The sequence below is a fragment of the Ascaphus truei genome, chromosome 6 (genome assembly GCF_040206685.1).
Source record: "Ascaphus truei isolate aAscTru1 chromosome 6, aAscTru1.hap1, whole genome shotgun sequence".
Classification (NCBI taxonomy): Eukaryota; Metazoa; Chordata; class Amphibia; order Anura; family Ascaphidae; genus Ascaphus; species Ascaphus truei.
In genome coordinates, this window is record NC_134488.1 from 64,479,100 (window position 1) to 64,506,638 (window position 27,539).

A 27,539-nucleotide genomic window follows, 5' to 3' on the forward strand; every position below is an offset into this window, starting at 1 on the left:
TCTATGGTCCCCTTCTCCACTGTAATGTATGGGGATCACCTCCAGCACTCTCACCAATGCAATACATCACTTCCGGTGTACACGATGACCTCCGTCGCGTCACTTCCGGTTCGGATTGAGATTGACAGCTTGCAGCACCAATCCTCACACTTCCTGGGCGGGTCCACTCAACGCATTTCGCCAATAGGATAGCTGGTTTCGTCAATTTGTAAAACATACAGGACACCTGCAAGCTCATATTGAACCCCCAAAATAACCACAACATATATATAAGCATATATTATAAATCATTCTTCCTGGTAATGCACAGGTTATTAAGAATTTATATTAGTGTTAGGGACCCTTGAGATGTGGTCTGCCGTGTAGTGGCTCGGGGGCTTACAACACTTTGGCCAAAATGTTAAACTAAAAGACCATTTTATTAATAGATATCTATACATATATATTTAGGCACTGTACCGTGTATAGGTTTCACTGGATGTGCACTGAGCTCTGTCTGTGTTTCATGTTCTGTCTCTGGTTTTAAATATATCGCCATGCTCAGTAGCACTCCTCTGTGACACCTATATGCTTATATATATGTTGTGGTTATTTTGGGGGTTCAATATGAGCTTGCAGGTGTCCTATATGTTTTACAAATCTTGTTCAGCTGGTCTTAGCTGATTGGAAGGTGGCTCACCCCCTCCCACATTTAAATGGTTAAAAGCTCACTCCATAGCATCTCCCACTCTCAGGGGGACTTGGCTGCTTGCAGTATGATTGTGACAAATCTAATACAGAGTGCTTTTCCTGGTAATGTACAGGTTAATAAAAGCTTCAATCAGACTTAGAACTATGCAACTAATTTTGACAGATTTATTATAAATCATTCTTCCTGGTAATGCACAGGTTATTAAGAATTTATATTAGTGTTAGGGACCCTTGAGATGTGGTCTGCCGTGTAGTGGCTCAGGGACTTACAACACTTTGGCCAAAATGTTAAACTAAAAGACCATTTTATTTAATAGATATCTATACATATATATTTAGGCACTGTACCGTGTATAGGTTTCACTGGATGTGCACTGAGCTCTTTCTGTGTTTCATGTTCTGTCTCTGGTTTTAAATATATATCGCCATGCTCAGTAGCACTCCTCTGTGACACCTATTTGCTTATATATATATAATGTGGTTATTTTGGGAGTTCAATATGAGCTTGCAGGTGTCCTGTATGTCTTTGGGTAATACCCAGCATGCATCTCTCCATACTTCTTTGCGTTGTCTGAAGCTTCAAAATTATTTTCGCATTCAGGCTGCGATTATACACGAAAACGCCCCTGGTGTCCCCCATAGCGACAGCGCGCGGCGCAAAAACAAGTTTGATACCTATGTGAAAACTGCCTATACCAAATGCGTCTGTCTCCCCGCTTGCTGCTGCAATGCGGGTGACAGTTGAAGCTTTTTTCACAATTTGTTTTCTGGTTGCGACTGCCGCATCACGTGATGCGACCGTCCAATCAAAAACCAGATTTCAGCCAGCAGCCGCCCACGCCCTGCAGTTTGGCTGTATAATCACAGCGTTAGGGTCCAAGTTTCCCATCCCTAAGTGAGCACATGCAGAATATACTGGTTGGAAACTTTCTTCTTGCGACACAGTGTAAGGTTCCCTTGAAATATTGTCTTGTTTCTTTCAAATACGATTTTGTTCCATCTTCATTCTACTATTGATTTCATTATATATTATTATTATTATTATTGCATTGAAGCCCCTGCTTATTGTCCTGTGGTGGTTTTCAGTAGTATGGACTTTGCTCCTTCATTAATATTCAAAGTCTCTATGCTTCAGTGAAGCAAAAAGTAGGCAGAGGGACACAACTCTCCAGTTATCTGTGCAAGAAAAATGTTATTGTTACGCATATCATCATTAGCATTATTGCAGAGAAAGGTCAGTGGCTATTTGTTAATGAGAAATAATTATTCATGGGAGCCCCGTCCCAGATATAATACTCACAGCTGACTGCAGAATACTTTTAGACATAATTAAAGTGACATTCCTCTACTGCCATATAAATCCGGCTAGGCATCCATCGTTTCCCCCCTAATAGTGATTATTTCGGGTGCACCCTCTTTACAATTGAAACAGCAGCTGCATTTAATAATCTGTCTTTTTGGTCATTTGCTGCTTTGGTTTGGCAATGCACAATAGACTTAGAGGTGTTGCTATGTGAACTAACACATGGATTATACATCCATTTCAGAAGAATAGGTTTTGGCAGGAATGCTGACACCAGACTTTCCATTCTTCCTTTGTGACATTGTGTCGTGACATTCAAAGGTCCTGCTTAAATAACAAGGGAAATGTGAGCAGAGGCGCAGCTAGGACGGGCGAGTTGGGAAGCTGCCCCAGGTACAGTGCAGCCTGATAGGAGGGGAAGAAGTCAGTTTATTGTACAGGTTTTGAGATTGCCTTTCTGTGCGATCTGACCCGGAAGCCCCATTCACTTCAATGGGGCTTCCGAGTCAGATCGCACAGAGCAGCGATCTCGGAGCTTTGAGAATATGCTCCACCCAAGACGCTTCAACCATCCGGCTGCAGGACGAGGTGGGGGACCTGAAGAACGAGAACTGTGGGTTGAGTGGAGCAGTCGAGGCGCTGCGGGAGCAGCTGACGGGCAGGGTGCAGGTACACGTCCAACATGGGTGCCAGTGGGTGTGTTTGGGCAAGGGGCAGCCCATGTGAGACGAGGAGGAGAGGCATGGAGAGAGAGAGTGAGGGAAGGGATCACAGAGAGCGAGCGATGGATCAGAGCAAGAGGACGTGTTGAGAGAGGAGATGGGGAGAAAAGGAACTAAAGTTCACAAGAGGAGAAAAATTAGGGAACAAAATGAATAGAAGCTATATAAAATGTGGTCAACGTGGCTCAAACCCAAAAGGGAAGATTAAAATAAATATTAGACTACTAAGATTCACATACAGTAAAAAGACAGTGTTGTTTTGCCTTGGTTCTATAAATTGGAGGGAGGCGCAGTTGGTGGAACTTGCCTCGGGCGCAAATATACCTAGTTGCCTCACTGAATGTGAGAGATTAGAGGAAGCTTTGTGAGATAGTTTTGTTATGAAAAGTACTATTTTACATTATCATTATTCCCAAATAAACAATGACTGCAGGAGTTAACAAGGTTGTGTGTGACACAGAAGAGATAAAGCATACTTTCTTCTTAGTGTGCGAGTATTTACAGTGTCTATCTATCTGTCTAGCTAACTATAGAAATATATGCACGTCAGTATAAATGCTTGTAACAGGGTGCTTTCCCTGTCTAAATAGCTTTGAAACCAAACCTGTGTGGAGAACTTGAGCCTAGCACTGAGCAGGTTAATTCAGAGCAGACTGTCATAATGAACCTGCTCATCTGGCTCGTTAGTCCTTTAAATAGCCTAAAGCTCTCAAGTGCAATGGGATCTCTAGTCCAGGGAGACACCCTGGACTACTGGAGAGATTACGCAGGGACTACTGCTCTCCCTGATCCAGGAAGGGACTGGATCTCTCTGTAGAGAAACCTGCACTAGGACCCCTCCCCCCCCCCCCCCCCGCTCCCCTGCCAGAATAGAGGAAGCTGGGGAGGTAACTGACCTCCACCTTGAACTAATATATTTTGTTGTTGGAAAGGGTCTTAGCCTCCTAACGCTCAGGAACTAAGACTGATGTTAGTCAGAGCTCCATATAGCAGTGGTGCGCAAACTGGGGGACTGACTGCGGGGGGTGCAGAGTTTACAGAGGCCCCACACGCTTCCCGAAGGCACTTAAATTAAGTGCCGGGGGAGCGGCGAAGGCCTCTGTAAACCTTGCTTACCGTGGCTCTGGCGTCTTCTTAGACGCGTTGCCATGGCAACGCCGTGAGGTCATGTGATGTCACATTGCTATGGCAACCGGGCGGCATGACGCCGACGCCGGAGCCGAGGTAAGCGGGGGTGGGGGGCGCGGAGAGAGGGGAACCTGCGGCAGGGGGGCGCAGGGAAAAAGTTTGCGCTCCCCTGCCCTTTAGGATCTAGGTATGTTTATCTTGCTGCTCCCTTTTTGCTGAACCATAAGCTGTGTTTCTGTTGTTTACAACTGTAGGCTAATAAAAGCCTATTTTTGGTTTTCCCTAAACTATGTCTCCTCTTTTAAACCTCTGCACACATCTCCTACAATGTGTTTGTGTGTGTGTGTGTGTGTGTGTGTGTGTGTGTGTGTGTGTGTGTGTGTGTGTGTGTGTGTGTGTGTGTGTGTGTGTGTGTGTGTGTGTGTGTGTGTGTATATGCTGTTTTAGGTGAAGGTCTGTACTGTTAATAATAAGAACATTTTAAAAGCCACTTTTTTGTTCAAATGTGTTTTCTTGGGAAATAATATTACTGAATCATTTTTTTCGGTGCCATTTGATAATCATAAAACCTAGCAGTGGGAAGCAAAATCTCCTTAAAAAACACTGAACCTCAGTACTCACTGGAGTATTGTATCAGGACAAGCAGGGCTCACTCATGAATCCTGGCCGATGTCATTCTTGAGCCTAGCTGCTCCTTTCTGAAAGCTTTGCAGCACTTGATATCTAGTTATGAGTAATTTTGGTGGCAGTAACGAGTGGTATGAGGGTGTGGTGAACATCTGCATGACGCCCGATTACGGAAAGCCTTGTAAAATGAAATCACAATTATTTTGCTATGTTCTGTATTTGGTTAATAACATGGCTAGGCCATATGCTGCAAGGATTTTGCGCTGATCACGTAGTGAGACAAGACAAGCTTGAAACCCTTATTAGGTATACGATGTAGCATCTGAAACAAATACTTACATTTTCTAAATGTATTATCCATCCCCTTACTTCAACTGGAAGATGTTCAGGAAACAGCCAAGGAAAATAATGCAATGTTAGGATGGTTTTACATAATGGTTGTGCTGCTCATTCACTGTGGGTTGCTATTGACTGCCATCTATCTCACCACTTTTTATCTACGTATAGTGCATTAACTTCAACAGTTCCCCATTGAGTTTGAGTGGCCCTACATAATTACAACATTGGATTATCCGACAACTCGCCACATTGCCATGGAGAAATGTAGGCTATTGTTATTCAAGTGGGGAGAAATGAAGCAGAGAGGAGTTTATTAGTCTCATGTATATATTTATAAGATTGTGTGTGTGGGCAGCGTATACCGTTTATATCTACATGAGGGATTCTTTCTGAGGCAAATGGTTATAAGGGATATGTTCGTTATCATTATTTTTGCACACATAGTAAGCATAGTATGTAATCAGAAGTATGCAGACTATAAATGATTCACCGATTCCCTAGCTGCCCTATTTGCAAGGTTTATAAGCAATGCGTGTTGGGGGGGAAGACAGCTGTATTATCTGCACTGAAAATTCCACTCTGGTACCTACATAAACACGCTGATACATTGTTACATACTCCTATCTGGGGAACTGCAGGAGACTGAACCCCTATTCAAAATTCCCGTGAAGCCTTTTCCTGGGGCTGGAGAAGATTACAGTCCCATTCATTTGACTGGAACCGAACCCTTCTCCAACAATGGCAAATAGCTTCACAGCATCTTGAAATGTTTCAAGTGTCTGAAAAGTGGTTCTCGACTCTGATTCAAAGAATTTTTCTTGTATTTCTTCTTGTGTCTCCGGTCGATTTCTTCTAGTTACCCCAGTAAGCCACAGGAACGAGTGAAATATTTGGGCCAAATTCGGCAGCCTCTTTGGTCTCTTTTTCCCTCTTTATAGATGATGTTCTTCCTCTAAAGCAGGTGGGCCACCTGTACCAGCTCATGTTTAAGAAAAAGTTTTCAATTTGAAAACACCTTTTTCAGCCCAAAAATGAAAATCAAAAGCAGCTCAATTATTGCCCACCGAATTTCGTCCCATATTTTGTAAGCAGTCTTCTGCCGTAAGATGCATTCCAGCTCTGAAAAACACTTTATGGCCTATTGACATCACTTGTCTTTCCAGCACTGCAAGGTGTCATGGCAGAATACTGCTTAGTAAATATAGCATTTCACATCTTACTACCTCCTCTTACCAAACATCTAGTGTAGTGGTTTCCAAACTTCTCTCTGGTGACCACTGAAAATACTTATATTTTAGCGATAACTTATACATTTTCAGTTATGTGGATGCCCCAGTTTTACGTAGGAACGCAGTGGTCATACAGTGTATTTGGTTTACCAAAAAACTTATCCTGGCTAACACCTCTGAGGAGCAATTTTATCAGCTGAAGCGGGATGAATACAGACTGGGATTCAGTGAGAGGACGGTGGGAGGTGTACAGAACGGGTTGTCTATGAAGTGAAACAGATGAATTATGTATCCATTTTGATTAATTCAAAGTACTGTAGCCAGTACAACCTCTCAGTGAATTTACCAAAGAGTCATTTAATAGCACATTCTTACTCTTAAATCTTTCATCCTTTTATATAACAAATACCACCTGTGAGCACATTCACATGTCTCAGACAGGTCCACAAAACTACCTTTCCCCATAATCTCTTAGCTTAGCATACAATGCTTCCACTGCAGCTAGGGATTCTGGGTAATGACATGCAAATGAGCACTCAGTGTGTCACCTTTTGCTTCTTGTCAATTTTAACATGGAGCCTGATAAGCGCATTCCTGCTTTATTACATAGCTTTTGCAGCATAGCCTGAGTTAAAGACGTGCACAGCTAGTAAACCTGCTCCCAGACAGCTGTTTAGACACGGTATATGTATATCTACTGTATATCTCTCTCTCTCTGTAGAAGACACAAGCTCAGCCAAACGCAGACTGCATATTGCAGACTTTTAAGCAATTTGTTACAAGACAAGAACAAATAAAAATACACTTCCCAAGTATACAAGTAGAGTAGTATGAGCTTATCTTTGTGTGCAAAACACTTGTGTTAGTCGGTGTTGCCGGCTGGAGGGACTCCCACGCTACAGCTGCCGTAACATCACTGCTGTGTGCTCCAGTCTTCCTACAGAAGGTCCACAGGGACACAACGCCTCCAAATCCCTCCTATGTGTTTCGAAACAAGTATGTGTTGCTTCTTCAAGGAAGTGCTGACCTAAAGGCTATGGTTAAATAGAGTGCATAGGCTCCTCCTACTGAAAATGGATTGGTTGAGAGTGTGCACGTCTCTCGCAAAGGGAAACAGGCTGACTGCAAGCACAGGGGGGGTTTGTGACACAGACAGAACCAATGATTGGAAGTTGGTAAATTAAAAGTGTAAAATCACATAAAAGTACATAGATATATATAACTAAATGGCTAAACAGTATAATAAGTGTATGGTACAGAAAGACGTCTGATACCAGGTACAGTATAAGTACAAATGGGCAACTGTCAACAAATGTCCTATGGCTTGACAGATGGCAAAAAATGTAAACCAAATATGGAAAAGTTGCCTTAATGAAAGCTCAATACAAGAACTTGATGAAAACTAATATACAGAGGCAACCGCACACAAATGGCAGTATAATGCTATCAGATAGTATAAGAAATACATGTTCATATAACCAAAAATGAACTTTCTATAGAAGAGACGATCTCGCATAAAATCACCTTATAGAAGAGCCTTGCAATAGACTAGCCACTTGAAATACTTAAAATCGTTCAATAAATAAAGTGAACTGGCTGGTAATTGTAAATAGATAAGCAATTAAATACAAAGCCATAAATGTCAGGGAATCGTTAAAACTCATATAAAGATAGAGATAGTGTAGGGGAACATAGATATATGGAAGACCAAGAAACTCACTGGTCTACACTAGATATTGGTCTGACTCAAAAGCGTAGGAAATCAAAATATTCCCTTAATGCAGTATTACTATACTGCATCTGTAGCTTATAAATGAATTAATGGTTAAAGCGATCCTGACCGGTATGCATTCTTAAACATGGGTAGATGAGATTAGGGGGTATATTAAAAGTTAAAATAAGCAAATAGAGATACAGTAAATGGTCCATAGGGATTACTGGATCAGGGGTGTCTGCTAGTAGGGGACAATGGGCAGATGAAAAGGCAGCAGGAACCCAATAGATCAAACCGAATATAGCACATCAAGTTTAAAATAGTTGTTACGTTTAAAAGGTTTATTAAAAGGCGCTAAATTGATATCCAAATTGGGGCCCTTTGGTTGAGTCTCTAGTTGGTGTACCCAGTATGTCTCTCTTTGGTGCAGGCGAAATACTCTATCTCCTTCACGTTTATCCACCAGAACCTGTTCTATACCATTGATGATAATTCCTGTGGGGTCTTTAAACAAATCCAGATGGTTTCTCCATGAGCCAATTGTTACTAATATTACCATTGTCACCTTTAATCAATAGCAGGGCTAGAACTCATTTAAGACTTGTCTTTTAAAAAATATTGGGTCCCATTGTGTGATGTTCCAATGTTTTTAAGGGCATTAGTAATTTGTGGGGCAGCTCCATTGTATCTTATAATGAAGTAGACACAATCCTCTTCATTGTAACTCTTCTTCTTCTTCTTCTTCTTTTTCTTCTTCTTCCCTATTCAGATGTGAGACTGATACCATAGTGTTATTGAGCACATGTGGATTACATTCTCTTTTAATAAAGCGTTCTTTAAGTAAATTTGGCTATAGGAGATAATCCTTACCCTCAAGCAGTTCCTACGTATACATTGGAACTGTCCATATGGTATATTTTGTACCCAGTTATGGTTGCTTTTGGCATTAAGATATCCATTACATTCCACAGATTTTCTATACGTTTTTGAATGTATAATTGAATGCTCGGAGAAGAGTGTTAAATCCAGGAATTGAATTTGAGTCTTGCTCCACTTGGAGGTAAAAATAAGGCCCATGTTTTTGTTGTTGTTGTTAAAATGTGGTCAAAAGTTTTCCAGCATGGGGACATCACCTTATCATCTCTAAATCTCTTCCATATAGATATGTAAGAGAGGAAACGGTATTATCCCAAATGTACACATCCTCCCATAGTCCCATAAAAACATTTGCGTAACTAGGCGCAAATTTAGTCCTCATTGCTGTCACACATGTTTGTAAGTAAAGGACTCTTTTTAAAAACATGTACAAGAATAAAATGTATACTGTTAAGGATAAATTCCTTCTGCTCTGGAGTCATATGGGCTGGATTGTTCAGAAAATACCTGATGGTTTCAACACCTAAATCGTTGAATATGCAGGTGTAAAGAGGAAGTGGGGGGTACAGTGGCCTGTACTCCAAAGAAAATTCACTCAAATGCACACTACCTAAATTTAAAATTTAACCTTTAATAACAAGTACTTAAAACATATATTACCAAAGTGAAAATGTGATAACATTTCAAATTAAATTAAATAGAGTGACTCGTGCAGACAGGCAGTCTCTAATGTTTAAATGCTCCAGTATATTGATACAACTGGAGAATAGGAGGCTGCTAGGGTGCACACAGCCGGAGTGAGCAAGCAAGCCCACCACTTCACTGATTAGCCTAATAAATGTTAAGTATCGTAGGGGCTATTGATATCAGGATTATAACTTGATACTGGCAGTATGGCCTCCTAATCAGGTCGTGACCTACTCCAAGAATACTTGCCTAACCACTACCCTAATTTTTATATATATCGGCTAATCTAGTGAACGGCTGACAAGTACTGTACTAAAATAGCCCCATGAAGGGGGCTGACATCATCAACACGCGTTCTGCAGGTGTAAAGAGCCTGAACCTCACAGGCTCTATGTAGTTTGATCAAGTCTTTGCGGTAAAATTTTATGCCTGTTACTATATTCTGAAGAAAATGATCCACATATTCAGAGAGGTTAGTTGTTAGGTACCCTATTCGTGAAATTATTGGACACCCTGGCAGTGGCGGATTTCCCATTAGGCCTGATAGGACAAGGGCGGCAATTTTTTTTCTCCCTCCCCATTATATAGAGTGGCCCACTCTCTACCCCACTGATTGCCGAAGGAGAGCATGGGGCCTCTGTAAAGTTCTTACCTTCCCCTTTGTGCCATGCTCCTTCTTCGTGCCACCCTCCTTCTTCAGCGTAAAATGACGCTGCGATGTCACGTTACCATGGCAGCGTGCTGCCGTGTGACATCACAGCATTATTTGATACTGAAGGAGGAGGGCGGCACCAGGTGAGGGCGGCACCAGGTAAGTGCCTATGGGTGGCAGTTTTTTTAATTTGTCACTGCTCTCCGGGGTTCCAATAGTATTTTATGGATCTTCGGCATTAGGTGATATTTTAGGTTATCTATAAATACTTTAGTAGGATCTTTTGATAATTTGAGATAGGTGGCCTCATCACTTAGAATTCTCGAGGCTTCTTTTAAATGATCTGTTTTGTAGAACCAATCCTCCCCCCTTATCTTATTGTCTAATGATAATAGATAATAGATAATATTAGGCACGCCTATTTGTGCAGGTCTGTAAACAGTTCAAAGTTGTTGGGACCACTGTGAAGGAGAGGCCTTTTTCTAGAAGGTTGGTGTCAGAATTCGTAAGAACTAGATCAGAGATTAACAATACTGGTTGGGGAGTATGATCTGTTAGTATATCATTGGCTTTTCTTGTAGAAGTTTCCCCCTCTCTTTCCTCTGTTCTCTCTTTCTATATCTATCCATCCTTTCATATATCCGTATGTGTCCGAGGGTGATTGGGATAATGCAGAAAATAAAAATGCATGGCTAATTCCTTTGGTGGACGATTTTCTCAGCAGGAAGAGCAGTGCAGATTGGTGCACGCTGCCTTTCCTGCCTTTCCTGCCTTTACTGTGAACTGATGAAATGGAAAGGATAATAAATAAGTGCAGGTTTTATTTTAAGACCATTCATCATTATAATCACTCATAGGGGAATGCCATATAATGGCAAGGTGACTAGCATTGGAAAATAAACGGTGATGCATTAAAAAGGTGTCCAGCAAGTAACCTTTCTCAAATACCTGTATTCTAATCTTTTACGTGACGTTGCAGTCTGCTACAAAACTGAAGGGAATAACAAGTCAAAAAATAATAAAGGCAATAATAAATGATTGTGACACCAAGTCACGTATTTAGTAATCAGCACTCTGCCAGTAGTTACCGTCCCGGGACTGAAATATAACCTACAGCCTATTCAATGGAATGGTCTGCAGGGTGCCTGCCAGAGCCAGAAGGTGCCTTATGACAGAGTACTACTCGCAAAACATGGCCCTTATGCATCCTTATCCTACAGCACTGTATGCACACTAGGGTGACCATATTTGTCTTGGGAAAAAAACGGAACAAATGTCACGAATGTGCGAACGGAGAGCGCTGACCGCACATGTGTGATTGGCGCTTGCACTGATTCCGCATGTGCAAGAGCATCCGGCATGTGCCGATCGCGCATGTGTGGCCGGCGCCGATAAAAACAGAGACAGTGGCCCAAAAAGTGGAGACAGAGGACTAAAACCGGGACTGTCCCGACTAAACCGGGACTTCTGGTCACCGTAATACACGTTTTTTTAATGCTGCATGTACATACACTCTCTATGCATATGCAAACCACATTCTTTGCAATTTGCAGTACGGTTTACTGTAAGCGACTTTTAAACACATTGGTGTTTTATCTATATTTTTTTTAAACTGGAAGCGTAGTAATTTATTCCCAGTTGGCCCTCTTAACCTTCTCAACTTGGTCTGAAACATCACAGTACATCATACTATCTCTGTGCAATTCTCTATTTCCAAATAATTTAAGGTTACCATATGCCAATCTCAGGCCTGTGCTCCAATGTGTCCCTTGTTTACACCAGTGCTTAACGTGTGATGGTCCTCAGTGGTATGATTGAGTATAAGTCCATACAGACTTCGCCCGCTCTGAGGTGTGCGCCTCCGTGACGTCATCCGCGTGAAGCGGGTGCATTTTTCAGACATGCTAGACGGGCCATTGGGGGCGTGTCTAGGGGCATGGCTGTGATGTCACGGAGCTGGTTCGCCCTCATTGGGTGAATCGATCACGTGACCTGCCCGCCGCGCCAAGAAATCAGTTTCAGTTTCCCCCTCCTGCTGTCGCCTGTGCGGTCTACGGGAGTGATCAATGCCTTAAGGCAATGTGATCGCGCCGTGTGCGGGCTGCGGCAGCATGGACTCAGCCTAAGCTGTTGTTGAGTGGCGCCTACTTTAAGTCCTGGAGAAGTATAGATTGGTCAGATGTTGTCATACCTTTTTTTGTAAACTGATTTTTTTTATTCACATTTATGGGGCACAAAAGGTAAGAAGGTGATATGATGAGGGCATTAGGTGGATACAGAAATAATAAAAAGGAGAGGGGTATGGGGATATAGGGGGGGAGTATCTTTACTTGTATCACAATTGGTACAACACCTTATGGCATTATCTTTGCAGCTTTACAACGCTTTATTTTTATATTTCCTATATAGTACAGAGTCTCATGTGTATCCCTGCTTTAATCATATACAGCCATAGTTCCCACACTGCCATGAACTCTAGAGAGTCATTAAGGATCGCTGTCATTTTCTCATAGCCTAATGTCCGCCATATTCTCTCTATAAGCACTTGGAGGATTGGGGCTGGTTCCTTCCATGTGGCCGCTATGCTGCATCGTGCAGCCGACAGGATAGAGAGCGTTGGTGCTCTCTATTAGGTGTACCCTGAATTGGGTTATTTAATAATGCCACCCAGGGGGCCGGTGTAGCTAGAATTCCCAGAACCCTATTTAGTAGTCGGAAAATGTGTCTCCATGGTTTCTTTACTTGTGTACAGGACCACCAGGTGTGCAGAAATGTACCTTCCTGACCACGCCCTCTGAAGCATACAGGAGATACCGGACTGTATATTTTGTTTGTTAATTCTGCAGGTTAAAGATTCTTGGGAGAGGGCAAACAGCAGTGGGGAGAGAAGACACCCTTGCTTTGTACCATTTTTAATCCATAGCGTGGCCAAACACATGTTGTGATACCTTTTAATGGATCAACAAGATATTTCTTGATATCTGAAATTATAGTGTACAGAGCTGTCCAAACTTTGGATGTCTCCGCTACATGTGCACAGAGCTATCCAAACCTCATAAGTCTGTTGTTCATGTGTATAGAACTTTTCAACCCTCACACGTCTCTTCTTCACGTGTTCAAAGCTTTCAAAACCTCATGAGTCTCCTCTTCACATATACAGTGTTTTTCCAAACCTCACAGGTTTATTCTTCACAAGCACAGAGCTTTTCAAACCTCAGTGGTCTCTTCATATGTACAGAGCTTTCCAAACCTCACAGGTCACTTCTTCATATGTACAGAGCTTTCCAAACCTCACGGGTCTCTTCTTCACACATACAGAACTTTCCAAACCACACCGGTCCATTCTTCACGTGCACAGAGCTTTCCAAACCTCACAAGTCTCTTTCACATATGTACACACAAACTACACAGAGGGTGTGTGAGGTTATTGAAAGCTCGGCACGTTATAATTTCATCTATGAAGTGGTCTTTTGTTTATCCATTAACTTCTAGCAACGCATTGCTTTGCACTCAATTGGTTTAACTACGCTACAAATTAGACCATACATTATTTACGCTTCTCCCTTGAAAGTGCAAGGGTAATAAAAAAAGGAAATCCATGAGAATAAGCAATTCATTATGTAATCCCTTTCCTAAGAAGCGAACCACCATAGCGCTGTGTGTGCGCACTACGCACATGTATTTAAATGAGATCCTTGTGATGAGTTCAAATGTCAGAACCTTGAAGCAGAGAAATTAGCATTACAGAACAGTCTATGGCACAGTCACACCGATAGCTGCCACTGTTATAAACACAAAAAACCCCCACAAAAATCAAGACATTTCCTGCTCTCTTTCAACCATACTGTAGAAACATTACAAAATACAGATTCTGTAAGCTGCTTTTAACCGTATATAACTCAATCAAAACCACTTCAGGCCGGATTTCCTAGTTGCAGGATTTTTGTAACCTCCTTTCAAAGCGTTCACGCTTCAGTTAATGATTGGCGAGTTCAAATAATAATGTCAGGTCTCTGTTTCTCTAATTAAATTGCTTTTGAAACTAATCTGCGGTTCACAAAGTGGTATTTATTCCAGAATTAGGTTACATGTGTAGCCCCCTTTCCCTATGCCTAAGGGAACTATGCGTGCAACTACGTGTGCTGCTTTACCTGTCTGCTCTCAGGAGGGCTAAGCCTCCGCCTCTGGGAGCCTGGGTGAGCTTTATCTCCTTGTAGCGCAGCGCCTCCACTTATGAGTGATCCCAGCGTCGGCGGGATAACCCCTCACAGAAACCAATACTACTGCTATAAGCAATAACACAACACTCAATATATATAAAAAATGATCTTTACTATAACAATGCTACACATATAACACAGTACCACGTGACACAGTGTAGTGCAGTGACCCCAACACGTACTGGTTCCCCCAAAGTACTGAGGGTGCCGTGGCACCAACAACCCCTGGTGTCCGTCCCAGCAATCCCGCACAAATGTGAGGTAGCGCTATTCCCTGTAGATGTGGGTACCTGCCTGGGTACTCCAGTACCCAGGTGCTGCTTGTGCGGTGTGTTGGAGCGGGTCCCACGCAGCAGGGCCTTTGACACAAATCCCCTCTCTCCTATGGGTCCTGCTCCTCCTCACAGTGTGAGCTCCAGCCGGAGGTTCTCACACAATGTCTCAGGGTCCTGTGGCCTGGTCCCAGGCTGGAGAGCGCCGCGTGGCCAACCGGTCACCGGCACAGTAGTAATAATAATAATGGGAAGAGTCCCTATCTGGGGCCTTCCATGCAGCACTCCTCTACAGGTGTCTCAGGGCCTTACCGGAGCCTAGGGGCAAAGTCTTGGCCTAGTCCAGGAAGCACTGCTCCCTGGACACTATCTTCTCCCTTCACTCCTCCATCAGGACTGAAGCATGTGCTCCCCGCACGCGGAGGATATCCTGTGCCGCCAACTGCTCCAATCCCATTCACTGGGACAGTCTTGTAGTTCCGCTGTACTCTATGTGGAGCCAAAAACAAAATCGCTGCCGCACTCCTGACTGCGCATGCGCGCCTCGCTGCTCTGCACATGCGCGACAAACAAGATGGCCGCCCCCACACTCCCGATCGCGCAAAGCTCCTGGCGATAGCTGGGCAGATCCCAGCACCAGAGGCAGGGTAGGGGACTCGGCTACACATATAAATAATTTAATGGGCTTTTTTTTTGTTTTATTAAGGATTTTTGATGTGTGTAATGCATGGCTTCTGTATTTTAAAAAACAAGTTGCAATAGGTTTGCTTATTAATTAAATGCTTGTTGGTTGAGGTGTGTGCGAAATTTGAAAAATGGCTACATTTTGCCCTTTGATTTCTTGTAAATGTGCAGTACTGTGTTGCCATGTTCAAATGAAAAAAAGGTTTTCTCTGCAAATGACCTTTATTTACATTTTCCGCATATTATCACCTTTGCTATTCTTTATCCAGACTGATTTTATTTGTTGGAAACATATTTATTTACTGATCTAAAATATTTTCTTGTTTGGATTAATAGTCGCCATTGAGTTTTACAAAACAAAAGTCCCAATCAGCACAACATTGGAATGCCTGCTGCATTTTGTCCCTTCATTTAGGTATAAACCGTTAACAGAAGCAGCATGCATTATATATTCAATTGTGCTCGTTATTGCTATTAACACAGTTGGATTTTCAGACCTCAGATTGCAGAGCTACTAAACAAATTCAGCAGTGCTGGGGTTTAACCATTTACTGCTAGACAGCCCTTTGGTGAATGGGTTAAAATGCAGCATTTGAACAGGATGCTGGTAAAGAGGTCACTTCTCGTTTGTGCCGTTTGCTTTTCATACACAGTAAAGTGTCCATTGATAAATGTAATACTTTGTTTTCCAGGTTAACTGGTTTCCAGCTTCCTGCTCCAGTTGTGAGCAGCAGCAACCTCCTCACTCTTTGGCTGGTCTCGGACTATGCTGTCAGTGCTCAAGGATTCCGCTCTAGCTATGAAGGTAGGTCTGCTGCATTGTTCTAATGTGATGAAGTAAACTGTTTCTGGTTGAATGTAACTCCTAGTTTTGGCACCAGCCAATCAGAACTCTTGATTCTGCAACGATCAGGGACCTTTCAGAAATAGAACACTATGATTGGCTCCCACAGTTGCTGTCACCCTGTTAGAATGCTCAATTTACCCACAATTATAGGGGAATTCAGTAAACATTTTAATTTTAAACACACACATTTTGCCTTTCAATTTTCATTTAATCCAAGATCCTGTTTTAGAACAAGTTTTAAAGAATGTGTTTATTTTCCATGTTACAATAAAGATGGAAGTCTTGCTTCGTCTTTGTACATACAGTAGGGTGTCATTATACTGTACCTTTCACCTCATAGTAACTGAATTTGCTCTGAGGTGATTCACATATTTAAATCGTGCTGTTTTTTCTCACCCTTTCATAATTTTTAAATGATAATCCAGGATTTGCAGAATGAGCAGGTGTATCAGACATCTGGTGTACATTATAATGAATTCTTGTTATTATTTTTAAATTAATTAATTGTGCTGCAAGCTATCTCCTTCCGAGTGCTGTTTTAATTACCATATTTGCCTGTTGACAACATTCTACAGCTGTTATTAGAATGGAAAAGTCACACTGACAGCCCTGGTGAGGGCAACACTGTAGCCGTGTGATGGAATTTTAGGGGGCTTATTGCAGGACTGGGGTGTGTAAATATTATTATGGTGATCAGATAACAGGATACCCAGTTATGTCAATACACAGCTCAGCTGCAAAACAGGGATGCAAATGTTGTTTAGTTGCATGGCCACATTTTGCATTCCAGAGCGACGAAACAATGCAAAATAGAACATTTGACAGACATTTCAAGCCTTTTATTCCCAATGTTGCAGTAAACTTTTTTTATTGGTACTCAGTTTCAGTCGGTTTAACCCCCTTCATTTTAAAAGAAGCTTGCAATACATAACACGTCAATGCATTGCAGGTCTCAAATGTTGGACTAACTTCTTATGTAATGGAAAGTGTCTGTTCATTGGACCTAAGTGCCAACGTTTTCAGAATGGATACATAGATAGATACAGTGATTGATAGATATGGATGAATAGATGTAAAGATACAGACAGATGAATAGACAGACAGACAAAGAGGCAGATAGCTGGATGGATAGATACGTAAATAAATAATGAATAGTCAATTAGATGGATTTTCTGCTGTAACACAGAGTACGGTTTTCACTCAAGCAGCAAAAGAGAGGAGCAGGAAGGCCACTGCAGGTAACACAGCAGCTGTTCGAATACCAAATTAACTGGATTACTTCTGCCTTTTATTGGGCTCACACCAAATGTTACAAGCAGCCATCTGAAACCATCGCTGTTTGTTTTATTTTTAATATGCATCACAAATATCTCCCGTCAATCAAGCAGAAAAGTGGCATGAACATCCTTAGAAACCAGCTGATCTTGGCTGGGAGCATCTGAACACAGAGCCCCCTGCAGTAACACAGTGTAACCCCTTCACGGCAGCGCCAACTTCTCATACACACTGCCCCCATGTTCCCCTTTACATATTGTATCTCTGCCGTTTGGGATCGCTCAGGATTCCTCAATCGCTCCCAATACAAACCGACAGGGCCGCGTTTAATCTGGAAATACACATGCAGGCGTTTCCGCCAATTGCACAGTCAAACAGCTGGGTTTAGTGAGTAGCGCCAGTCTAAGTGCCCGTGAAGCTTCTCAAGATGGCTTACAGGCATTGGGATTGCTGGTACTCTTCCATGCCAAAGACATTTATATTGGAAACGGAGTTAAGCCTGCCTAGCAGAGCAGGGAGCTGCAATGTTTGCGCACGTTGTCATTTCTCCCTTGCTTTTCTATTTCATGTGCTTCTTCCAGTCTGCCCGTGCCAAGGAGAACTTCAGATGCATTGCCAGTGCAAAGCTGCATGTTCTGCGCACTGCAGCTGGTTAACTACCCCCTCTCAAACAGCTGTCTATTGATCCACAGCAAAATCCGTCAGATGATACTCATGTCTTTTTGAATAATGTTTTGCCATTTCAAGGGGCACCTCCCTTATTCAATTAAAAATAAACACTTAGTGCTGTGACCATTTAAAGGAGCAATTTGTGTGCTTTTTTAAAATATAGCATTGAAATAGGGTGTCTGAACCCCATTAATTTCGGCTCCGGGGACCCCATGCTACCCGAGATACAGACCTCCAAAGGGATTGCCGTAATCTCTGCAAAATTTAAAGCTCCTGCGTCACTCAGGTCAACAGGAAGCTGAACCTGATGATGTCACGCCATCCTATTGGTCCGCAGGGCGTGGGAGCTTTGAAACTCCACCATAACGCAAACTCTGGTAGCCAAGCGGCTGCCGGCACCCCCTACTGAGGTAAGTATCTCCAGAAGCAGGGGGGCCCCGGAGCTGAAATGAATGGGGTTAAACTCCGGAGATCTGCTTCAATCCTCTGTTTTCAAAAAAATAGCAGCAAAAAACGCCTGCTTGGATTGCCTCTTTAAAGCTGCAGTTCATATGTTGGATATTTAGGTAACAATCCCTAAAGCACAGGACACTACTAGGCTATTATTGCCTGCGTGGAGGAGTTCAACATCCAACCTGGGTACAGATGTAGCAGATGTTATTGCATCTGTGGTGCATTCTCGTGGGTGAAACAGTGGATTAGCCCCACCCTCTGTTCCCACGCGGCTCATTCAAGGCATTGTCCGCTTCTCCCACTGGTAACGTGCCAAAGACTGTACTACCATCTGTATTAATGGACAGGTAATGCCCTGTTCTTGGGGAGTTGTACATACTATTACAGGCTCACTTTGTTTTATACAGGTAGCAACAATTCACACTGATCACCATTTATTTTTTGCATTCTATCTATATATTTTTACTTCTACTGTAATTATTTTTTAACTCTGATGCTTTGTTCAGTAGATATAAGCGTTTGAAATATTAAGTGCCTGGGAGGTTAAAATGGAGCTCTCGCCAGAGCCCAGTGCAGTCTAAAGGTTACCATGGTGACCTCAGAAGCTAGAGATAAAGAACATCATACCTGTAGAAAAACAGGATCTGCTCGGGTGTAAAATACTAACATGATATGAGTTAAACGCATATACTGTAGGGGATTGCTGCTTTAATGTGAATATATATATATATTTGAAACTCAATTTTTATTTAATTTTCAAGCATGAGGGGGGAGAAAAAAAAACTGGAAAGGGTAGAGAAATAAAAATTGGGAAGGAGTACAGTCCAGACAAAACACATTGTCATATAATATCAGCAGCAATTACAACCCGCAGTTACGGAACCCCCAAAAATCGTCCAATGGGTCTAGATACATTAAGGTCATTGGCGAGCTAGCTCGGACAGACCCCCCCATCAACCATTCAGGGAATCCCTAACCCTAGAAGCCTGAGAGCCTAGTGTAATAAGTCCCTTAGTTAATTATAACATAATTAATGCACGGTACGCCAACAGATAGAAACCACGGCTGCTAAACCTTCAGGAACTCATTCATAATACCCGTCAATATTCCCATGTGGCAATTGAACCACACCTTATTTCTAATCTTAGATATGGAAGGGACGTCCAAACTGCCACCAGTTCGCATCCAGTAGCAGTGGCGGTATGGGTAACGGGTTTATTCGCATGTCTGGCAGATTCTGAACGGGCCTATTCAGCAAAAAGAGCCAGGGGTCCATAGTTATGTCTAAATGAAGGATTCTTTGAAACCATTAATGTGAAAATATTGTTTTAATGTTAGCAGCTGTTAGATCTTGGGGGGATTCCTGGGACTTTAATGCCCATGATATTGACCAATTATAAATGTTCTTAAAGTTTTAGCCTATAATAAATATTAAGTCACTTTCTTTCTCGATCAGTGGTTTTCAACCTTTTTTTGGTTAAGGAACCCTATAATTTATAGTGTGACATTCTGGGGAACCCCAACCCTCTTTCCTCCCCCTTCACTCCCCTCCCTCACACTCACACACACTCTCTCACTCCCCCTCCCTCCTCCTCCTTCTCAGCCCCCTCTCATCCCCCCTATCTCTTCCCGCCTCTAACTCCTCCACCTCTCCCCCTGCCCTCGCTTGCTCACTCAATCTCCCCATCCTCTCTCTCTCTCTCTCTCTCTCTCTCTCTCTCAATGCCCTCTGCTCTCACTCAATCACCCTCGCCGTTAACCCCCCCCCCCCCATCCCCATCCCGCACACCTCCCCCATAGGAATCAAATCTTGGGGCAAGGAGGCCTCCGGTGCTGCGCCGGTCCAGGGGGGCCCGACTTTCGATGCCGACTGACTGGGGAGAGGGGAAATGCAGTAGAGGCGGGCCAGAGCTGGGGAGCCGCCGGGCCCGGGACAGGTGTCCCAGCTCTCTCCACTGTTGGACACAGAACCCTTTAGAGATGCTCTTGGAACCCCAGTGGAAAATCACTGTGCTAGAGGGAAGGATGAATGTGTAAGAGCAACTAAAGTGCATCAAAGTGCTGAGATAAACGTACCATCATATGCAGTCTTGTACATCTTCCCTCGCATCTGATTCCTGCTATAAAAGGGCTATATCCCTGCCTTCCTGACAGAGGACCGGTTAGGGATTAGGGAATGTGGAGGCCCTTTGCCTTGGGAAGGGAGAACAAGTCTAATAGACAGAAACATCACACAAATAGAAACCATTAAGGGAAGTAACATTACTGTAGATGTTATTTAAAATAATTAAAAAAAGACTTCTAGATATCTGATAAAAACAAAAATGTAAGCCATCAAACACTCAGATTTAACACATCACTAGTATTGGCATCAGGAATGCTGTGATCAACATTGACACCTGTTTGCAAATGTTAAAAACAAAGTTGGATGTTAACATCTGCAAAACCTTTTTTTTTTTTTTTTAACCTTTTTTCAGGTTTGTTTAAACATTTGTGTTATTCACTATACTCTCTCTGCTGCAAAACTGTGGCAACCCGAGTGCCCAAGTTACTGCACCAGATTTATTTTTAGACGCCAATTTCTTTCAATAGAATTCATCTTAATAGAATGATCCCCAAAATGTCCGTGTGTCCCTATCTTACTTGGGGCTAAAGATCATTGGGATTTGCAGGCTTCCACGCAGATGTTTGCCTCTTAGTGGTTCGTCCACCGCGCGTGCGCGCTTTGACGGTTCCCACAACGCTTCTGACGAGGTTCGGAACGGCTGCCAGTGTTTGCACACTGAGAAAAGATACAAAGGTGGCGTAGGCTTGAACTACCTTGCAAATTGCTTTAAAAATCTGCACAGTGTTGTCGCCAACTTGCAAGCTTCTAAGTAAACGTGCGTTTGTGTAGCAAATGCCACATGTCCAGCACTAGTGTACAGCAGGTGCACCAATATTAAAGGAGCACCGTCCCCTACTCATTTTTTATTTTCCCTGGTTTTTTTGGGTTTTTTTATGGCGTGGGACCTCGCTGAGCCAAACGCTACTATTTTTTATTTCGGGAACTCTCCGGTTCCCGAGATACTTGCCGCAAAGGTTGCTGGCTTTGAATCACCCTCAGGGGAAACAAAATGGCTGCCAGCAGGAAGCTGCAACATAATCAATTGTGACTTCCTATTGGATGGCCATTTAAATCCGCTATAAAAATCAGGAAGTAATACCGGTAAGTTCAGCAGTAAGTATCTCAGGTTGTGGAGCTGAAAATAGTGAGTTCCAGCCCCGGAGGATCCCCTGGTTCCAATCCTGTACAAAAAAAAAAAATGAAGGTTAGTTAGGGAAGATTGGTCCTTTAAAGAAGCTCTGCTGTGTCTGTGAATTGTGGCCACTAGGTGGCAGAGTGTCTTAGCACGCTACAAGCCTAATGAGTTAGCTATATCTATCACAGCCTCTTGATCTTGCATTTCTTTGAAACTGTTGAGAACAGAGGGCTCAGTGCACGGTTTGATTTTATGAGTGATTCACAAGGCATTGGATTAATGCGGGCAATGGTACTTAAAAGAGATAATGGCTCAGAACACAATTCTTGACCAAAAACAACATGTTTTTGACATAATGCTTTCCGTCGGTTGCTTATGCGGAGCAATGCAAATGCTCGGCGCTTTGAAATCACCCCGCATTCAAAGAACAGGCAGGATTTGAATAGTTTGTCCATTTGTTATTGCCTATCAAAGCATGATGCTCGCTTAGAGGATTTGGGGGGGATGCAAAAATATGTTACCACGGCTGAATAAATACCATCATCATGGGTTTTTTTTTTTTGTTAGCTTAGTTTTTTTGTTATCGAGCCAGACAAGAACAAATCCAAACCGTTGTAACATAGCAAGACTTATTGTGTTTGGCATCGGGGCAAGCTGCAGGACTGTGACTGCCTCGGAGCTGGAGGGGGGTCCGATCCAAAATCATTGCCCCCCTCCCCCCCGCAGCATGACCGCGGCAGTGCTATCTTCTGGGCTGCGGCTTTAAGCACTTTCAGTAAGTCTCCATACCATTGTTGTGTAGGAGCGGAAAAGATTGTTTTAAAAAGTGCTTTCACCCTAAGCCTCTCTTTCCCCGTACCTTCCATCTACATCAACGGTGGCCAACTCCAGTCCTCAAGGGCCACCAATAGGTCAGGTTTTAAGGGTAGCTTGTTTGAGCACAGGTGGCTCTTTGCCTGAGCCACTGATTGAGCCACCTGTGCTGAAGCAAGGATATCCTGAAATCCTGACCTGTTGGTGGCCCTTGAGGACTGGTGTGGGCCGCTCCTGATCTACATGGTCAGTACTGGAGATATATATTTCCAATGACAGGTTTCAGGGGTCTCATCCGGGTATTTTCTTCCCAAATCTGACGCCTGTGATTGTTTTTAATTCATTTTTTTTAAAGTTTGATATGGGAGGAGTTTCCTTTCCTCTGGCAGTATACTCCATTTCCCCCGGGTCACTGTGTTATCAGCATGTGTACAGACAGAGCCCCCCTCCTCTTATCCCTACTGGCTCTCGGATAAGGACAGCGGTGCATAAGGGTAAAGGAAACACTTGATTGACAAAGACTTCCCTATTCAGAGGCCCCTAAGAAATTCAACTGGCCGATTACGGCAGATTTTTCCTTTAAAATACAACACAAATTCTCAGTGATCCAAAGTGCAACGGTACTAGGGGTGCTGAGTACCATTAGTTTTTTTTTCAGCGCTGCAAATTTGGCGTGACCTCTGGCCAGGCCTGGCTGCCGGTCCTCTCACGGCCGGACCTGGCCCTCCCCCAGCTGCAGGCCTCTCTGCCACACGTGCTTCCAACACTGGCACATGCCGTGCCGCCCTCTCATGCCAGCGGGCACCGGAAGCTGGGCCAAGCTTTCTTCTAGTGCACGGACGTCAAAGAGGCCCGTCGTGCGCCAGTGTTGGAAGCTCTCGTGGGACAGAAATGGAAACAAAAAGAAAACAGCGCACAACGCCAAATAGTGAAGCAAGTAATATAAGTGTATTACAATAATAAAGGGGTATTAAATCTGCGTACATCAAATAGAAATATCATATGCATTTAGTGTATATCACACTAGTTTACCACTCCATGGTTGTAGACAGGAAGAGCTGGTACTCGGCTATCTCTGCAGGAGCCTCTGTGTTGATTCTGGGGCATAAGATCCCTCATACACTCCTCATCTAGCAGGACGCTGCTTTCAAGGGGATTCCTTAACAGCAGCCTGGCTTCACTGCAAGTTCAGGCACTCAATGGGACCGCGTCTCAAACAGCGATCTGCCTCCTCCAGGGAATTCTCCCCTACAGTCCCTCGTTTCTCCTATGAGGATTTCACCGTTTTTTCCACAGCCGCTGCAGTGGTAAGGCAGTTCAGAGCCGGTGGAGAGGCTCAGCAAACACTTCCGCAGTTGCAGGCGCTTGCACAGCGTGCCACGATGCCGCTCCGTCACGTGGTGTAGCGGAGTGACGTCACAGTTCCCGTGGCAATGGTGAAGCAATGGGGAGGAGCAGGAAAAAGTCCCTTAGAGTCTCTTTAGCGGCACAAAATCCGCTCAGTCAGCACAATAGCAACCAAATGATAATGATATTAATGCAGATCCAGGGGATAATAAAAAGCAATAAAATAGCATAAGTTAATACATCCAATGCGTTTCGTAGATCTAACTACTTCTTCAGGGAACTTTTTCCTGCTCCTCCCCATTGCTTCACCATTGCCACGGGAACTGTGACGTCACTCCGCTACACCACGTGACGGAGCGGCATCGTGGCACGCTGTGCAAGCGCCTGCAACTGCGGAAGTGTTTGCTGAGCCTCTCCACCGGCTCTGAACTGCCTTACCACTGCAGCGGCTGTGGAAAAAATGGTGAAATCCTCATAAGAGAAACGAGGGACTGTATGGGAGAATTCCCTGGAGGAGGCAGATCGCTGTTTGAGACGCGGTCCCATTGAGTGCCTGAACTTGCAGTGAAGCCAGGCTGCTGTTAAGGAATCCCCTTGAAAGCAGCGTCCTGCTAGATGAGGAGTGTATGAGGGATCTTATGCCCCAGAATCAACACAGAGGCTCCTGCAGAGATAGCCGAGTACCAGCTCTTCCTGTCTACAACCATGGAGTGGTAAACTAGTGTGATATACACTAAATGCATATGATATTTCTATTTGATGTACGCAGATTTAATACCCCTTTATTATTGTAATACACTTATATTACTTGCTTCACTATTTGGCGTTGTGCGCTGTTTTCTTTTTGTTTCCATTTCTTAGAGTGTGTGGGGTGCTGAGCCACCCCCAAATGATTATAGCAGCAGACGCCCATATCAACCACACGGTTATGATATAATTTATTATATAATCACTTATTCACTTGGTATTGTGGTTTATTTAGTATATTTATGGTTTAGTCACTGCACTGTATTTAATTATAAGTAGGAGTTAGATAGTAGCGCACAGTTTATTTTTGTCTTTTCTCGTGGGACAGAGTATGGAAGAGGCCTGCAGCTGTGGGAGGGCCATGGCCCGGCCACGAGAGGACCGGCAGCCGGGCCTGGCTAGAGGTCGGGCTTAACTTGCAATGCCGGTCGGGCTCCCCGCAACAATCCTGTCTTGGCTGTCCCCCCTGTTGGCTGCCCTGGCCCCTATGTACAGTCTCAGCATTTAGCAGATCTAGCCATTTTAGAGAATTTTGCAAGTTAGCATATTAAATGCAATCCGGTTGGCGAATCACTTGCGAACTCTGGCACGGTCCCAATTTGTTTTGCGGCTGAAAAGGGGCATATTTTGCCTACTTCGCAAATCTGGGTGAAAGCTTTGCACATCTCTATATAATACTGTATTATGATCTGACAGCTTTTAGTTACATTTTTGCACCCTAATATTTATTAATGCAAACAGCTTCCTATATTTATGGGGGGAAATGCTGACTAAAATCCCCCTGTCGCCTAAATAACTAACACAAGACAGTTACTGTAAGACAAGCACATACATTCTTCCAGGAACCCCGTGTGTTAATGACATGTTTTACAAGCAGTGTCCCTTATCCACAAATGGAGCTTCAGATTAACTTGAAGATGTCCCCATGTGAAAACAAATTGTCACCTGAATTAATGCATTATTGAAAGATTTAGCAAAGCGGTTAAAATTGGTAGAAATAAAGGAATTGAAGATGACATTTATGGGACTCGTCCTAATAAACACTGTCAATGTAAATCAAAAATCTGTAGTAATTAAGTATTTTCAGTTCTTTATTAGTTTTTTTTTAGAAACTTTGATGAGCTTAACTGTTGACAACCTGATGGTGAACTTCTGCAACTCGATCTAGAAACAGGGGGTTCCTTGTGGAAGAAAAGGTTGAGGGACAAAACGACAGTGAGACCCTAATTAAAAGGTATTTGGGCATTCTTAAAGAGTTCCCTGCAATTTTAAGGTAATTTGCAAATTGAACCAAATACTTTACAGAAGAATTTACAATGCATCTGATTGCAGACACGCTATTAGAGAGGGTTGGGCTTCCTTACAATGCATCTGATCTCAGACGCGCTGTTAGAGAGGGTTGGGGTTCCTTACAATGCATCTGAACTCAGACATGAGGGTTGGCGCCCCGCAGAATTTGACAATATAATTATAGGGATCCTTAACAAGGAGGTTGAACACTACTGCCCTAATCCTATGAACCGGTGTTAACAGATACACAGATGTCCACCAATTCTCATACTAAGAAATCAGGAAATGAGTACAATGAGATATGCAGCACTAATGCAGAGATCTGCATGACATTGGGAACTTGTTGATTTGCGTTCATTATTAGTGCCATTACATTGACTTCTAAATTAACACCTAATGATGCAACCCTTAGGATAGCATGCCTGGCACTCTCTAATCATCGTCAATCCCTAAAGGATTCCAAGACCTATCCAGACAGATAACAGAGATTTGTCTCGATTTGTTTGAATTAATTGTGCTGATCCAATGCCGGGCACATTATATGGGCAATAGGACATGACAAGAAGAGCAATAGGACATCCCATGTATCGCTTTGCCTTATTGAGCACCTAGTAGGTCTTTCGTAAACTTTGTAGTATGGAGCCACACGGAGTGCATTTGCTAAGCAGTTATAAGGGCTCTTTAAATGTGTAGAATGTTTGGGATCGAATCCTTCTTTAAAGGGGCAACCCCACAAATCAGACCATAAAAAATGTAACTAACTTATCAGTGTAATTTGGATTTCTAAGAAACATAAAACCACCCTCCAAATCATATTATTTTGTATCATGTGAAAAAAAAAGTCATATTTTGCTTTGGATCCACATTTTATGCTTTATCCGCTACTTATGTTTATCTGTTTGGCGAATGAATGATGGTAATTTGCCTGTAGATTAGGGGATTAGCAAACAGCTTTATCTCCTTAAAAGATTAGATTAAGAGGGGTAATCGCTGTTTTATCAATACAAACTTCTGGTAATCTTAGGTAATTGCTTTGTGAACGGTGTTGATGCTGCACTGTCAGTGTACCCAGTGCTGTGACATGCAGAGTAATGCGAGCACACTGATCTGAAGCACTTACATTTTACTCTGCTGTTCAGAGCATGTACAGATGTAGCAGATGTTATTGCACCATTCATGTGATGCGTTGCCTTAATGCCGACGTGTTATTTATCATTACAGCTTAAAGAGATACAATACGCGTTAATTAACATGTTATTTTGGGCATTAACCTTAGAATGTGCGGGACCCCAGATTGCACACTGGCAGAGAGGCCTCTCCGGTGGATGTGGGTGGGCGTACCTACTTTGAAGAGTGGCCCTCCTCTTGTAGCGTTAACGTTGGCATGTGACATCACATTGTCATGGCAACATGGCGTCATGTGATGTCACGTCACTATGACAATGTGATGCTGCAGGAGGACTGCTACTCTGGAGAATACCAAAAGACCCCCCTCACCACAAGACCCCCCTCACCACAAAACCACACACACTTACCTTGGGGTGAGAGGAAGTCTTGTCGGTCCGGGGCCCGATCGCTCCCTCCGGTCTGGCGGAAGTTGGATCCCGACGCCGGATGGAGCGTGAAGCCCAAGGCAGCCACGTTGCCCTAAAGCCGGCCCTGCGAGGTGATCTGCAGTTATTGACATTTTTCCACTGCAGCGTTACTTCCATA

General features: G+C 43.3%; 1 protein-coding gene across 1 annotated transcript in view; it reads left to right on the forward strand.

Moving 5' to 3' along the window:
• The window catches only part of CSMD2 (CUB and Sushi multiple domains 2), a 701,191-nt gene that overhangs the window by 190,856 nt on the left and 482,796 nt on the right, over nucleotides 1-27,539 (forward strand). Inside the window, 1 exon segment of the mRNA XM_075604612.1 lies at nucleotides 15,836-15,948. Within this exon segment, the coding sequence (XP_075460727.1) occupies nucleotides 15,836-15,948 (113 nt within the window).